The sequence below is a fragment of the Girardinichthys multiradiatus genome, chromosome 9, assembly GCF_021462225.1.
Source record: "Girardinichthys multiradiatus isolate DD_20200921_A chromosome 9, DD_fGirMul_XY1, whole genome shotgun sequence".
NCBI classification, from domain to species: domain Eukaryota; kingdom Metazoa; phylum Chordata; class Actinopteri; order Cyprinodontiformes; family Goodeidae; genus Girardinichthys; species Girardinichthys multiradiatus.
In genome coordinates this window covers 30,122,073-30,138,329 of record NC_061802.1, presented here as the reverse complement: position 1 = coordinate 30,138,329, position 16,257 = coordinate 30,122,073, and the positions used below count along the sequence as shown (strand labels likewise).

The window sequence follows — 16,257 nt, the reverse complement described above, 5'->3', positions numbered from 1 at the left end:
AACCAAAACAAAGCTATTTACACAGTGACTTTTCCATGAAGGAACTTGAAGACACCCTTACAGTTAGTTTGATGACTTTATTTACTAACTTTATAATATAGTGTGAAAGAAATTCCTCTTTTTGTTACATTATTAGGTATATATTATTATTTTTCAGGAAGGGATTCAGAAATTAAAGACAACAATCAATTATTAAAAGGTTTATTTTAGTAATTTGTTTCAAAATGTGAAAATTGTACAAATATTCATTACACATAGAGTGGCTTATGTGGATTACAGATGATACAAACCCAAAAAATGTGTCCCTCAGAAAATCTGAATTTTACATAAGAACCAAATAAAAAACATTTTTTATAACATAAATGTGATCCTGCTTAAAGATATCCCCATGTACTGTACAGTATGTTGTTTGTTCATGTTTTGCATGAATTACTGCATCAGTGCGGTGTGGCATGGAGGCGATCAGCTTACAGCTCTGCTGAGGTGTAATGGAAGCCCAGGTTGCTTTGATAGCAGCCTTCAGGTCATCTGCATTGTTGGGTCTGATGTTTCTCCTATTGCTCAGGACAATTCTCCCTATATTCTATATATTTTGCTGGCTAATCGAACACATTAACGCCATGGTTGTTGAACCAGCTTTTGGTACCTTTGGCAGTGTGGACAGTTGCCAAGTCCTGCTGGAAAATGAAATCAGCATCTCCATACAGCTTGACAGCAGAAGGAGTGCTTAAGGATTTCCTGATAGGTGCCTGCACTGACTGGAGACCACCTCCACATGACATGGCTCTAATGGTTCTGGCATCGTGTCTGGTTCAGTAGCAGCTTAACACAGGAAATACAACACTTTTTCTTCCACTGAACTTTCCATGTACATCCTTGGATACAGCACTATGTGACACCCAGCCTCTTTATTAATGACATTTGTCAAGTTAATCATCTTCCCTACGATTGTATAGGGCATAACTTAACATTTATGTATTAAGAATAATTTTTCAATTAGGTTTGTCATATTGAAGTTTTCTGAAAAACGAAAGTTTGGGTTTTTGTTATCTGTAATCCATAACCATCAAAACTAAACTACGGTAATTAATTAGATGAAAAATGTCAATCTGTGTAATGAATGTGTCCAATATGTGAGTCACATATATTGTAGCATCTATTCTGAATATTTACAGTCAACCCTAAAATCTTTCTTATCAAATCAATGCAAGCATAACTAATATGAAAAACAATTCTAATTAAGTGTACCTTTTATGGACTGATTCAGTAGTACTAATGTGTATCTACAGGCCTGACAAAACCTTTGCAAACAACCTGATGCTAAATAGTTGACATATAACTGTTAATGAAACAAACTCAAATCTGGACTCCAACAGAGGTGCCTTAAAAATGAGAAAATTCAGCAGCTACTTATGATTGCATATCAGGAATGCCAACACATAAACCGCTGCTGTGTTACTAGGTGCCGCAGTGCTGCGGAGGCATATGGTTTGCAGTAAACTCAGTACGAACGTGATGACAGAGCGTTGCTCGAGGCGACTGAGCCCTCAGATGACTGCTCGTTGATGGCCTGGCTGGAGCCCACTGCATGACCTACTGCTCTGTGCACGAAGGTCGTCCCACCCAGCACTCAGGTGCTGGCAGGGGCTTCAGCAGGACGATAGGCCGGTAAAGGGAGAAGGCAATCTCACACCACAGAATAAGGAACACTAAAGCTTTGCTTCCAATATTGAATTTATTTTTATCAGCTGGAAAATGAAGCTTGAGGCTCATCATATTTTAAGCTCAGTCAATATCCAAAGATATTGACTGAGCTTAAAATATGGTCGTTTATAAGGTTGTTTTTGTGCCTATATATTTTTTTTTCTTGATCTTTTTTGTGGATGAATGGCCAATCAGGTGTTTAACCAGACAAATAAAAATACATTTCCTTTCATTAAAATTTTAATCAGCTTCACAACAAAATTAGGAAATTATTGTATGTATAAATTGTGTAAATCACATATTTAGAAACTCTGTAGTTAACTAATTGGTGCATTACATCACTTATATGATGTAATGAAGTCATAATTTTAATACTTAAACTAAATCTGGTTTGAGGTTGTGGTTACAAGACCATAAGTAAAGACAATTCATTAGTATGACTTGCATTATAATAAATGGTTTCCCGTTTTTATCACCTGAAGGTGGGAAGAGTTCTTTAATAACATGGGCTGAAAGACAACTCAGCAAGGAAGAAGCCATTTCTGCAAAACATGAACATGCAACATGAAAAGCCAGATTACAGTTTGCAATTGCACACAGGGACAAGGACGTAAATATTTGGAGGCATGCCCTGTGGTCTGATTAAACAAAAATGGAGTTGTTTGGTCATAATGACCTTTGTTACATTTGACCTATGGCAAACTATTGTGAGAAGGTTGTGGAAGGATACCAAATCATTTGACCAAAGCCTTGCTGTGTAAAAGGCAAGTCTACTTAGAAAATTAACATAAACTTTAGAATTTTACAAAAGTTATAAAAACCTAATATATATATATACAGGTCCTTCTCAAAATATTAGCATATTGTGATAAAGTTCATTATTTTCCATAATGTCATGATGAAAATTTAACATTCATATATTTTAGATTCATTGCACACTAACTGAAATATTTCAGGTCTTTTATTGTCTTAATACGGATGATTTTGGCATACAGCTCTTGAAAACCCAAAATTCCTATCTCACAAAATTAGCATATCATTAAAAGGGTCTCTAAACGAGCTATGAACCTAATCATCTGAATCAACGAGTTAACTCTAAACACCTGCAAAAGATTCCTGAGGCTTTTAAAACTCCCAGCCTGGTTCATCACTCAAAACCCCAATCATGGGTAAGACTGCCGACCTGACTGCTGTCCAGAAGGCCACTATTGACACCCTCAAGCAAGAGGGTAAGACACAGAAATAAATTTCTGAACGAATAGGCTGTTCCCAGAGTGCTGTATCAAGGCACCTCAGTGGGAAGTCTGTGGGAAGGAAAAATATGGCACAAAACGCTGCACAACGAGAAGAAGTGACCGGACCCTGAGGAAGATTGTGGAGAAGGGCCGATTCCAGACCTTGGGGGATCTGCGGAAGCAGTGGACTGAGTCTGGAGTAGAAACATCCAGAGCCACCGTGCACAGGCGTGTGCAGGAAATGGGCTACAGGTGCCGCATTCCCCAGGTCAAGCCACTTTTGAACCAGAAACAGTGGCAAAAGCACCTGACCTGGGCTACAGAGAAGCAGCACTTGACTGTTGCTCAGTGATCCAAAGTACTTTTTTCGGATGAAAGCAAATTCTGCATGTCATTCGGAAATCAAGGTGCCAGAGTCTGGAGGAAGACTGGGGAGAAGGAAATGCCAAAATGCCAGAAGTCCAGTGTCAAGTACCCACAGTCAGTGATGGTCTGGGGTGCCGTGTCAGCTGCTGGTGTTGGTCCACTGTGTTTTATCAAGGGCAGGGTCAATGCAGCTAGCTATCAGGAGATTTTGGAGCACTTCATGCTTCTATCTGCTGAAAAGCTTTATGGAGATGAAGATTTCATTTTTCAGCACGACCTGGCACCTGCTCACAGTGCCAAAACCACTGGTAAATGGTTTACTGACCATGGTATCACTGTGCTCAATTGGCCTGCCAACTCTCCTGACCTGAACCCCATAGAGAATCTGTGGGATATTGTGAAGAGAACGTTGAGAGACTCAAGACCCAACACTCTGGATGAGCTAAAGGCCGCTATCGAAGCATCCTGGGCCTCCATAAGACCTCAGCAGTGCCACAGGCTGATTGCCTCCATGTCACGCCGCATTGAAGCAGTCATTTCTGCAAAAGGATTCCCGACCAAGTATTGAGTGCATAACTGTACATGATTATTTGAAAGTTAACGTTTTTTGTATTAAAAACACTTTTCTTTTATTGGTTGGATGAAATATGCTAATTTTGTGAGATAGGAATTTTGGGTTTTCATGAGCTGTATGTCAAAATCATCCGTATTAAGACAATAAAAGACTTGAAATATTTCAGTTAGTGTGCAATGAATCTAAAATATATGAATGTTAAATTTTCATCATGACATTATGGAAAATAATGAACTTTATCACAATATGCTAATATTTTGAGAAGGACCTGTATGTATATATATATTTGCTTATTAATCTGGCTTTCAGCAAATATCAGGACAAATATGTTTAGATTTATGGTCAAACAGTGAGAAAATATTTTTTATATAATTGATGGAAATATCTGGTTTGAACTGTATGTACAGCATATTTCTAAACTTTTGTGATTTTTAGCTTATTGTTTTTTATATATATATAAGAAAATCTACCAAACTTATATTTTGCACAAACATTTGAAGAACTCAGGCATTCTGTTGACACAAACTGAATAAATGGTAAAATTATTTAATAAAAAACAGTTGAGTTTTGTTAGGGATGTGAATTTGAACTATTTGCTTTCCTCTTACAATGTAAAACAATCAAGTTAAAGTGCGACATGTTAAAAAATACATTCCACTTCACGTGTATTAAAAACTGAGGATGCTTGTGTGGCACCTTGTGCAACTGCAGCCTAGAAGAAGCTAGCAGTTAGCAATCTTTACTAATTCATGTTTTGGCACAGGCCCAGAGCACAGCCATGTGTTCCTGCAGAGAGCAGTGTTCCCACGGGAGCTGCTGTCAGCACAAACTCAGGAAACAGTTATACTGTTCATATTTTTACAAGCTGCCTCTATGTGCAGCTAAAGTGAATCATAAGCTAATCACTGCCAGCTGCTCTGTGCCCTGATTTTGCATGTTTGGCTGTCCTAAAAGCGACTCAGGCTGCAGGTATGAGGAGAATCTTTCATGTGCCACGTTCATCTATCTCCTGATATTCATTCTCACAGAGCATCCTGTGCTACTCTGCTTTTTCCCCCAAATCTGCCCATCCACTCCAGTCCTCATGGGATGATGCAGATATTTAAAAAGTGACCTTAGGATTTGTTCAGGATGAATTAAATGGACAAAATCAGATTTGATTGGAAATGTTTCATGAAAGTAAAGGAGCTTAAGGGCAAAAAATGTGTAATGCAGGGTTCCAGTTTTAAAGTCATTGTTCATGTATGAATACAAACGTTTACTAAGAATTTTAAAAACTTGCACATTGTTCAGGCTATAATGACAAAACCTGCATAAGCCACAGATGGACATTTGGAGAAACTGGTTGATACATGGACAGACTAAAGGACAGACATGGATGGATGTCCTTTTCCTTCAACTTGTCAAGTGACACGAATAGTTCTGCAAAGCGGATGATTGATGGGTTGATTGATTGATAAAAGTCTTCTGTTTATGTTTTACTTAAACAACATAAAAGCACACTGGTTTGTGGACATTATTTTCAGAAATTTAAATATTTATCGTGTTACGAAAGGGGCAGAGAATAAAGTCTGGAAATCCAAATATTTTCTTTATATGTTGTTTTCCTTTTTCAATATCCGAAGCTGTAACATTCTTAAACTTTTCAAGGCTGTGTAAAAACCCTGAAAATGGCCTGCTAAACGTGTGCCTGGGAGTGTAAATTTGGCCTAATATTGCAAAAAATCTCTTAAGTTTTACTTGTATAGATTTTAAAGCCCTCTAAAACGAAAACACCCGGGCTTCTAAAGACCAATCGCACTTCTGCACATAAGCTTTTCTTAGCAAAACAATAAAGAGAGCAAGAGCTCTTGTACTTGGTTATGCAGGTGCAGACGTCATCTAAACTGCTGTCCATAAACAGCACAAAGGGTCTCATTAAAAAGAAGTTACCCTTTGTATGGAGAGATAGATGAGACTGAAGAAGACCTGAAGATTCATGTACCGTGATACTCTGCTCCTCATTCATCTTCGTTTAGCTGCAGCTAACTGTCCCAATTGGGACTTGGGATAAGACCCCACAATCCCCACAAAAAAAAACGTATCTCTCCCTTCTCAGCTCCTCCTTTGTAGCTAACCTTTAAGCCCCCCTGATGGATGATAGAGGCTTTTTTGGTGCACATGGTGGGAAGACTTCTGTTTCTGGTTAGTAAACTTTGGAGACATACACGGATTCTACCTGAACCTAAGCTAAAGCGAGGCCAGGACTGCATGCCTCTTTGTGAAGAATAGAAGAATATCCTGATCTCTGATAGGGTTCTGGATATAGATAGAAAGACAGAGACAAGTACCAAAGAACCCATCTTTATTAACCGTCCTCCGTTTAACATTGCTGTCAGTAAGCCATCTGAGTCTTTCTTGAGTAAACCTGCAGCATAGTAAATCGAGTGTCCACATCGTTAACTAGGCATGGGCCCGTCATTGTATGATAACCTACAAAACAGATGACTCTCATGTTGTTACAATTTTTACAGTTTCTGTTTCACAAAAATGTAAAAACAGAACCCAAAAGCAACAAATATCCCAACTACTACAAAAATTATGATTTAAGCAAAGCTCTAGCATAATTTATGAAGCTGAATATTTCAGATTTTTAACCTTCTGCTCTTTATACAGTAACACATGCATAACAAGCTAATAATAGCAGATTCATTTATTAGTAGCTGCTTAAAGCCTAGCAGCAGTTTTGAATCAGTGCTAACTTATTAAGAGTGATGGGTGGTGCTTTTCGCCATTATTTTCCAACCAGATAAATTTCCAAACTGCCAAATGTGTCTTTCTTGTAGACCAAGTGAAAAGGGTAAAGGTCTTCTTTCAGCCAGCTGACCGGCAGTGTGCAGCAGAACGTGGAGGAAGGACCAGTGCTGCGCTACTGCGGTCAAGACAGTTGGAGAAAGCTCCGGTCATTCTGGCAGTTTTTTATGCATCTCAGTTAAAGGACTTTAATCTAGGCATGGACTGATTACTGGCACCGTATGAACGGTAAAGAGAAGCGGAAGTTTTCATCTGTATTTTGCTTTAATGCCACAGTGTCTTGTAAGGCCTCAACAGGTTAAATCCTGCCATTTGATATAGCTAAAAGTAAAGATTTTGAGTAATACTTTGATACATGGTAGAGATTTCTGTGACCTTCCTAGCCTGAGCTACAGCTGCAAATATTTGGCTGCTGAGGTTTTAAAAAGTTATGATCTCAGTCTACAGTTCAGTCATTTTCATAAGGTATTTCTAGACATACTGTGTATGTTATTGTTGTTTGAGTGTTGCTGTTTGGATTTTGACTGGTAGTGCACCACACAGATTCTTGATTTTTATGTTGATTGCCTGATTTGCTTCAGACTGGCTGATTTATTTTCTGGCCTGACATGTCCACCTTGCCCTCATTAAACAAAGAAGAAAGATAGCAGCATGCTGGTTATCTATTTTAGGATCATTTTAACAAGGTGCCAGAGAAAAGATCAGAATAAATTGAATTTTCTGACAATATAGAGTTTGGAGTAATACTTTTCTTCATCCTACACCTGTCACTGCACACTCCAGGTCAGCTGGCTGAAAGAAGGCTGCTACAAGTACCTTGCTTACAGAAAAGACAAATTCGGCTGTTTGAGAATATTTGTGGTCACAAAGAAACACAGAGAGTCATGGTGTGGAAACTAAAGGAGCACCACCAATCACTCTTATTAGGGTTCTGCTGTTTTGAGCAAGCTATAAGCAGCACTTTTGTTAAAGCTGCCATCTGCATACTGCTAATTAACCTGCTACTATCTGCTTCTTGTTTATCCTACATTTATGCGTAGGCCTATACATACCATTACAAGGTATGGTATTAAATGTAACTTTATAAAATTAAACATTAAAGTATTAAATGTTACATTATACTGGCAGCAGGATTTTTGTGTAAATTCTTTTGTTTACATTAACCAGTTTTTTTCCACTGTGAGAATCTAATAGAGATCAATGCCTACTGAACAAGTTCTACTGTCATCTCCCACTGTTAGTGACATCTCATTTATTGAATTAATGTCATACATGTATAGACCTTCGTTTTTGATTTCTTAGGTGACCTGTTTTCAGTGAAGCATGTTATAACTGTCATTTCTCATGTACTTCTGCCACTGTAACAATATTGTTTAAGGGGTTTATGAGGATAATAATGTTGATCTTTGGATGCTCTTTTGTTACTGTATAATAGAGTAGAACAACAAATATATATAACATTCTGTAAAGAATCATGTTTACTTAAAAACTGCTACAAACGTTTGCAGGTGTTGTATATTCTTGGTTAAGTCTTAAATATTATTCCAGCAGCTGTACAAATAATTTTGCTTTCTGTTTTAAATCATTTCATGTCAAACTGCCTTCTTTTAAATTTCTTTGTAAGTACCATAATAAAAGCCTAAGTATACCTTGACATGTGGTCCTCAGCATCAACTGAGGACCACATGTCACCATGAGCAACCTCAAAAATGTTTTCCGTTTGGTTTGTAATGCTGAATCTCTTCTTCAGGATCCTTGCAAAGATAATGGCTGGAAAACAGACAGCGCAGACTTATAAAGGACTCCCTTCAGAACAGAAACTTAATGTAGCTCTATGCCGCCACTTTAATTCAATTAGGCCATGTCAGTCACTGCCAAAGTATCAAACCACCTCAGGATAATATTTACAAAGAGGCTCTAATATCAATACGCAGGTGAAGGTAGTACACCCCCCCACCTTCAATTATATAACCACATATGGCTGCAGCAGGGAAAGACAATATTTACCACCCATCTCTAGTACAGCCGCCCCAATGATTGGTCCACGCTAACTGCCAAATCCATTCTGACTAGCAAAATCTTAATATTAGCCTTAGAAAATGGACTCTTGCATTGACAAAGTCAAAAGAATTTAAATTGGCAATGTGAGCCACCATAAACACATTTAACTGGGTAGGTCAAAGGCTGCCACACAAGAGGCAGGTTAAGTTTGGTAATTTTCTCGAAATGTTTAATGTCCTGCAAAATCTTCTGGGAAAAACAAGTGTAGGGGCTTATATTGACTTTGGCAGCAGGCCGAATAGCCGAGGCTTTAAAACATGTAAATCAAATGGTCCATCTTTGGGTAAATGTAAGTAGACGTTTGATGCTGGTCACTCGCTTTTTTGACTCTGCAACCTGCCCAACCTCCATGCTGTGTGATCATGAGATAAGAACAGTGTAATGTGTGTGTTTTCTGGGTCAGATATCTTGATTTGACTAAATCTGTAAATGTGGAAATTACTGCAGTCTTGTCAGCACATTTGAAATATGTGCAAGATTAAAAAGAGGCACAACGATCCATGTGAACATGTTAGATTACCTATTTGCGGATTTAGGTTAAACATATGTAAGGAGAAAGGGGAATACTTGCCACACAAATACAACTGTGATCACATGTTTCTCATCAAGAAACCCAAAACAACAGGACCCATGACTCAAATCCAATATGTCACCCCTCCTGTGTAACTCAGTATCCCCTTACTCGGGTCCTTTTCACTGTCCTTGCGCTGATAATTGTGCATGCTGTTGAGAAAGGAGACGCAGAAACCACAAGGTCATTTTTACAGCGTTCTCCTCCTGCTTTCAAAGCTTTAAAAAACACACCACCTTCCAGATGCTTCCAGGCCATCCCGACTCTAACGCCATGCCTGCCTCAGCATGATATCTGTGCTGGATGTTAAGCGGTCTGCTATACTTCGCGATGACAAGGAGTCACACGTGTTTCCTGGACTACTACATGTAAACTCACTTCCCACATGCAAATACACTCACGTAAGTAAGGTTTGCAAAAACTCCAAAAGCAAGACAAATATCAAACACCAGACACCCAAGGTGTGAGGATCATTTCAGAAGCAATTATGTGAAACAATCCCTTTTGCTACATATTTTCCCAGTATTTGTAAGCAGTAAAAAAAACGTTTCTCTCTTTGGTTTTATGCTCCTGTCTTTGTACAGTTCACGCTCAGCCTTCTGACAACACCCAGCCTCCACTACTCTGCTGCGCTGGCTCTCTGGGGAAATCATCAGCGCTAATAGGAAACATGCTGAGCCAAACAGGTACATGAGATTGGAGGGTGGGGCATCCTTCTGCATCATTGTTTGACCTCTGAAGGTGTTTTGTATTATATTTGTAAAGTAAAGCACGACAAATGATCTGAATCAAAACTGGAATATCAGTGTCACACTTACACTTATTGTTCACTCTATTACGTACACCTTTCTAAACCTGGGATGGACCTCCTTTTGTCTTCAGAACCACCTTAAAAAAATTCAACAAGGTGTGGAAAACCTCGTCAGAGGTTTTGGTCCATATTTACATGATGCCATCACACATTTGCTGCAGATATGTGAGCTGCACATCTACGATGTAAATCTCCTGTTCCTCCACATCCCAAATGTGTTCTATTGGAATGAGGTCTGAAGACTGTGGAGGCCATTCAAGTACCATGAACTCATTGTCATGTTCAAGATACCAATTTGAGACGATCTGACTTGCTGCATTATCCTGTTGAAAGTAGACATCAGAAGATCGATATACTGTGGTCATAAAGAGCAGGACTTGGTCAACAGAAATATTCAGGTAGTCTTTGGTGTTAAAACAATACTCAGTTGGGACTAAGGGGCTAAAAGTGTGCCAAGAAAATATCCTCACACCATTATACCACCACCAGTCTAAACTGGATCCATGCTCTCATGTTTTTTATGCACCTGGCATGATCTTCTGCTGCTGTAGCCGGTCTATCATCTCAAACAAGCCTGTCAATTGAACAAGGCATTAAATTCCATACAACTGGATATTTTCTTACCATTCTCTGTACACCTGAGATATGCTTGAGCAGGTCATCAGGTTCTGAAATACCTAGACCAGCCTGTTTGGCACCAACAACCATGCAACATTCAAAGTCAATTAAATATAATTTCTTCACCATTCTGTTCTTTAGTTTGAACTTCTGCAAGTCATCTTCACCACATCTAGATGTCTCAAAACACTGCCTTGTGATGGGCTAATTCGCTATTTGTGTTTATGAGCAATTGAAAAGGTGTTTCTAATAAAGTGGCCCATGAGTGTACAAGAATATTTCACTGCCCTCATATGCTTCTATTCTAAGTTATGAAATAGACCCATAGTTTTTTTACGATACCATAGCAAAATGCAGTTTATTCTTTTTTTATGTCATTTGACTGATATTGATCAATGGCACCACTCTGGTCAATTAAACATGAATACCTGCAGAAGATCAGAACAATATGCACTCTTTGGCAGGACATTCTAATTTAAGAGAAAACCTGCTGAGGAGAAAACAAATGATACCCTTGCAGTGCTTGACAGTTTCTTCTCATGTAAAAGTGAATCGGGTCCGCCCCGAAACTGAACTGGTCATGCATCAGTGCTGACCGTTTGGTGACCAGAGCTACCTCTCTTCCCATGAGGGGTGTTCTTAGAGGTCATGCATTGTGTTTCCAAAAAGAAAACCAAACGGTTGTCTCAGCAGGACCAAGATGCTTTGGCCTAACATGATCCAATGATTCGGCCTGGATTCAGGATGATGAATATGTGAAAGACAGAGGAGGCAGAGTATAAAACGAGTAATGATAGTTACTTTAGAAGGTGTTGCTGATCCTATGTATTTGTGAAGCTATTTGCAGACAGAAACTGACACATGATCCAAGACATTTGTGAAACAGACTATTTTGGACACAAAGTCCACAGCCAACCCAAGGCTTAATGGGACTTTCAAGACCACTGCGGGACTCCAGAAACCATGAGGGCCTGGGGACAAGTGCAGCAGTGGTGTACATACCAATGAAAACTTTCATAATTTGAAATTTCGTCAGAGTTTTTGAATATATATATTTCTGGTACTTGTGTTTTAGCTGTGGCCCCATATTGTTAACACTGTTTGTATGTAGAACAATGGTGTATAGACTTTTTTGCCTGGTTGCCTCTGAATACAACATTAAACGTTTGTCTTTTAAAATCCGCTGTAAGACAGACCACTACAGGAGATCCTTCCTGCCCACAGCCATCAGCATCTATGACAACTCTTTGACGTAACCTGCAAAACATTTCATTTACTTCTGGAATTAATAAAGCTTTATTGAACTGAAAGTAACTGAATTGAATTAGTTGTCACTTCAATATTGAACTGTAACCTGTTCTGTTCAATGCAGAATGCTTTGTTAACTGGTGGTAGATGAGCTGGATGTGGTTCCCTAAATGAAAATATATGTTGGACCTTATACAATCTTGGACCACCTCTGACAATGTGGGTCTTTATCTTGTTGTTTCCATTATTTATGTTAAACCTTTGCTTCAAAGGTTTAACGTGATTTGACATTTGCAATGTGACTTATTTGAGCACATGGAAAGTGACTCAGTTTCGGTCTTGTAACAGGATGCTGAAGAGTTGCTGTTTTTTTTGTATGTTTTTCCCCTCATTATTCAGGACAAGCTCAGCTTTTTTAACAGATGAATGTTTGCACTTCCCACCCTGATGACACATTTATAATGCTTAAACCCCTTACAGTGACCCACATTGAGCAAGTATGACGCATTTCTACACCTACAAAATGTTTGTTTCGCATCCACTGGGAGGTGGACGAGGGACGACTCACCCATCCCTTGCGCCATCCATGGATGCCAGAGGGGACAGGTGATGAGGGCTGCCAAGGTCCTGATCCAGCCTGTGCTGTCGGGAGGGCAGGTCGGTGACAGAGGCAGGGTTGGGGGTATGGGAGAGGAGCTCCACCGAGGTGCTCTGATGGGGGTTGCTGGAGCCAGCGTACAGCCCTGAAAGACAAACAAAGCTAATTCAGTAAACGTGCCAAATAACCTCAAGGGCTCTCCGCTCAGCCTTTTCCTTTGAGCAAATTAAAAGCCATTTCATGGTAACAGAATTTTGTTTTGACAACCTTCAACCAATCACTGAGCTTTCTAGAAGAAAATGTTCTTTGTTTGCGCTGTTTATAATTTAAGGTACATTGTTTGTGCTGCCACGGGGACTTGGCCTGGTTCCGCCTTTTCTTATTATCCAATAATCAGCTAAATTAGAACATATGTTTGAATACTGAGCATAAAAAGTAGAACTTTTGAAAGGCTACAAAGATCCTGTATGACATAAAGCATTATCAAAATGTTTCATTTAGAAACGCTCTGTTTTAAGGATATTTAATTTATAGTTTTTGGCACAGTAGTGTTTGGGGGGAACCATTATTTTATACTCAGGCTGCATGATGCCAGCTTTTCTTCTATTTCAAGAGGAAAAGTGTTCTTAAGTACAAATCATTCAGCAAGCTTTAAACTGTCAATATCAAATTTCTCTCAACATTTTTCTCTAGTAAACGACTCTTGCCCAGTTTCAAAATCCCAAGGAGACATCTTGAAATCTTCTTGTTTGCTCTGGCTAGGCATTTTAAGCCAAAAGATGTTAATTTTAAAGGATAAAACAGAGAAGTTGGAACCATCAGATGTTGGCCATTTGTGCCTGAGCATATTTTTTCCAAAATTGATTTTCATTTCTTACCGCTTTGTGCATACGTCTAAGATTTACTTGGACATTTCTTCCTACAAATCTGCTCCGCTGCTTCTAAGCTTTCAAAAACAATAATTTTCCAGCAGTTCAATTTCATCAACTTATAAGAAATGTTCCTCCAGAGGCCCATTCTGCCAAGAACTTCCCATTGCTGACACCAAGTCTTGTTAGCATTGAATCAACTTGATCAACTCTTTCTCTCCTTTCATTGTAAATCTACTCTGATTGCTTTCGTGGCATTCAGTAGGTGAGCACTAACTATCTGGAACAGTTAAACTGCAATAAAAAAATAGGAGCACAGGAGGAGATGGAGGGAACAGAAAAGTGCTCCTGGATTTTGCAGTTTTCAGACCCAGCTGTTCTCAAATCGCACACATGATCTGACAGCACAAGCTTGATTCATTAGCATTCAAACCATCAATCACAGACCTTAAACGTTTTTCCCTTTAGACCCAACATCTGCTACCACAAAGCAGAAGATTTGACAAATAATATGTTTGATTGCCAAAGTTTTATCACTTGTTGCTTTTTTGTTCACAAGAGTATACATCACAGCACAAGATTTTCATTGGTTCCGGATCATCACTGAAATGACATTACTGTGTGAGACAAAAACTTCATTTTAGCCATTTTATGTGATAAACCCACATAGTGGCTAATTGTAACGCGAAAGACAAATGCTAGATGGTTTTCAAAATCTTTTTTTAAAATAACTCAAAAGCATATATATTCAGTTATACTTTGTAGAACCACCATTTGCTGCAATGGCAGCTGCAAGTCTTTTGGGGTATGTCTCTACCAGTTTCCAGATTGAAATTGTTGCACATTCTTCTTTGAAAAACAGTCCAAGCCATCTGACACCATCTGTTAACAGTTATTTTCAACTCCTGCCACAGATTCTCAATTGCAATAAGGTCTGGACTTTGACTGGGCCATTTGACCTAATAAATGTACTTTGATCTAAATAATTCTATTGTACCTCTGGCTGTATGTTTGGAGTTATTGTCCTGTTGGAAGGTGAACCTTTTGTGCAGCCTGTAACAGGTTTTCTTCCAGGATTATCCTGTATCTAGCTCTGATCAGCTTTGCTGTCCTTGTGAAGGAAAAACATCCCCACACCATGATGTTAACGCTGCCATGGTGTTTTTAGGTTGATGAGCATCCCTGACCTGTTGTTGATTGTTGATCGCTAACAAACCTCATAGACCTTTACAGAACAGAAATCTTTATAGTGTCTACAAAAGTAGACCCTCTTTACTAAAAAGACGAGTTTTGAAAGCAATTTTCCACAGGATTTTATCTGGGGGTATTAGAGTAAAGGGCCCTTAATAAATATGCATGCCAAACTTTTCAGATTTGTATTTGTTAAGAAAATTTAAAACTATGTATACTCTCTCTTCCACTTCACAATTATGACTTCTTGTGTTGATCTGTCACGTAAAGGCCCAATAAAATACTTAGAAGCTGTGTGCTGTTTCAAGGCACTGCAGCAATTAAACCTCTGTTCTCAGCCCTGATAAGTCCACACAGGTATATCAGGGAACACCATAATCATCCTCTATTAAGCACAGAGGGGTTCTCGTAAGCCTCACTGCAGTCATGTAAATTGGTGCAGACTTATAATCAGTTAACAGGAAAACACATTTAACACTTACTGGAACCAGGACTCACTTTCTGCCCTGCAAATGTTAATGACTGGATACCTGCCAGCCATACCCCAGTTCTTTCATGCTTCCTATTAGATCTCAAACAAAATGAAACTCGTGTAAAATACAATCCTGAATCCAAACCACAAGGCTGCAAGATCTTTGCTGGCACTAAGTAGCGCTTAATTTGGTGCTTGCAAATGAGGAAGCCCCTTGGAGGCCTTTAAACCTGTTAAAATATGAGAGCAACCAGGATCAACTTAAAGAAAAGGAAGGGCAACAGTTTAAAAGCCAAGACTCTGAGGCACCGTTTGACATTCAGGGAAAAGTTGAACGTTCGCTGAAATCAGCGCGGCTTTAGCAACAATAACCGAGAACAACAGGGAGCCTGGTTGAACTACAAGCAGAAAACAGGGACAGATGTGTCTATAAAAAGAAGCTGCGGGGCATCTCTCTCCTGTGTTGTAGATAGCTGTAATCCATTTATTTCTCTTGCTCACTCAGTCCACTGTGATTTTCACTTTTAATGGGAGCCAAATCCATCAAGAAGAAAAATGGATGTTTAAAGACCTTGTATGCCTAAATAAACCTCCTGTTTGTAGTCTTTTGCTCTCCATGAAATCAGCTAAGTTAACATCACTGCAATGAAAAACAAATCAAGCTAAACTATGAGGTTGCAAAACGTTCTTTTGAAGATTTGAAAATGGCGTAATGTTCAACTGTTGATAGGAAATATGTCATTAAATATAAAATCTAAGATAAATTTAAGCAATTAAAGTTCAGCTACACATTGAATGTAGTTCATGTTTAAGCACTGTGGGTACTGTACATGGAACGTTGACATGGCCATTGATTGGCTCTAATCGCTTAATGATTATTTTACAAAAAAATTGGAATTCTGGTGGCCTGAAAATACAAACTATTCAACTCCCTTTACTCGGATACCCCTAAATAAAATCTGGTTCACCAAATGCCTTCAGAAATAACCAAATTAGTAAGTGGAGTCCATTGTGTGTAATTTAACCTCTGAATGAATACAGCTGGGCGTGGCGGTGGCACAGGGGTAAACCCCGCGACCCATGTATTGATGCTACAGTCCTTGACATAACCGTCACGCATTCCAGTCCTGGTCTGTTGACCTTTTG

The 16,257-nt window shown here is 39.0% G+C and overlaps 1 protein-coding gene across 1 annotated transcript in view; it reads right to left on the bottom strand.

Annotated features, from left to right (window-relative positions):
* LOC124874032 (zinc finger protein GLIS3) overlaps nucleotides 1-16,257 on the bottom strand; it is a 111,088-nt gene that overhangs the window by 3,542 nt on the left and 91,289 nt on the right. The window contains exon 8 of the mRNA XM_047375177.1: nucleotides 12,550-12,724. Coding sequence (XP_047231133.1) covers nucleotides 12,550-12,724 — 175 coding nt within the window. The remainder of the gene's footprint in view (nucleotides 1-12,549; nucleotides 12,725-16,257) is intronic.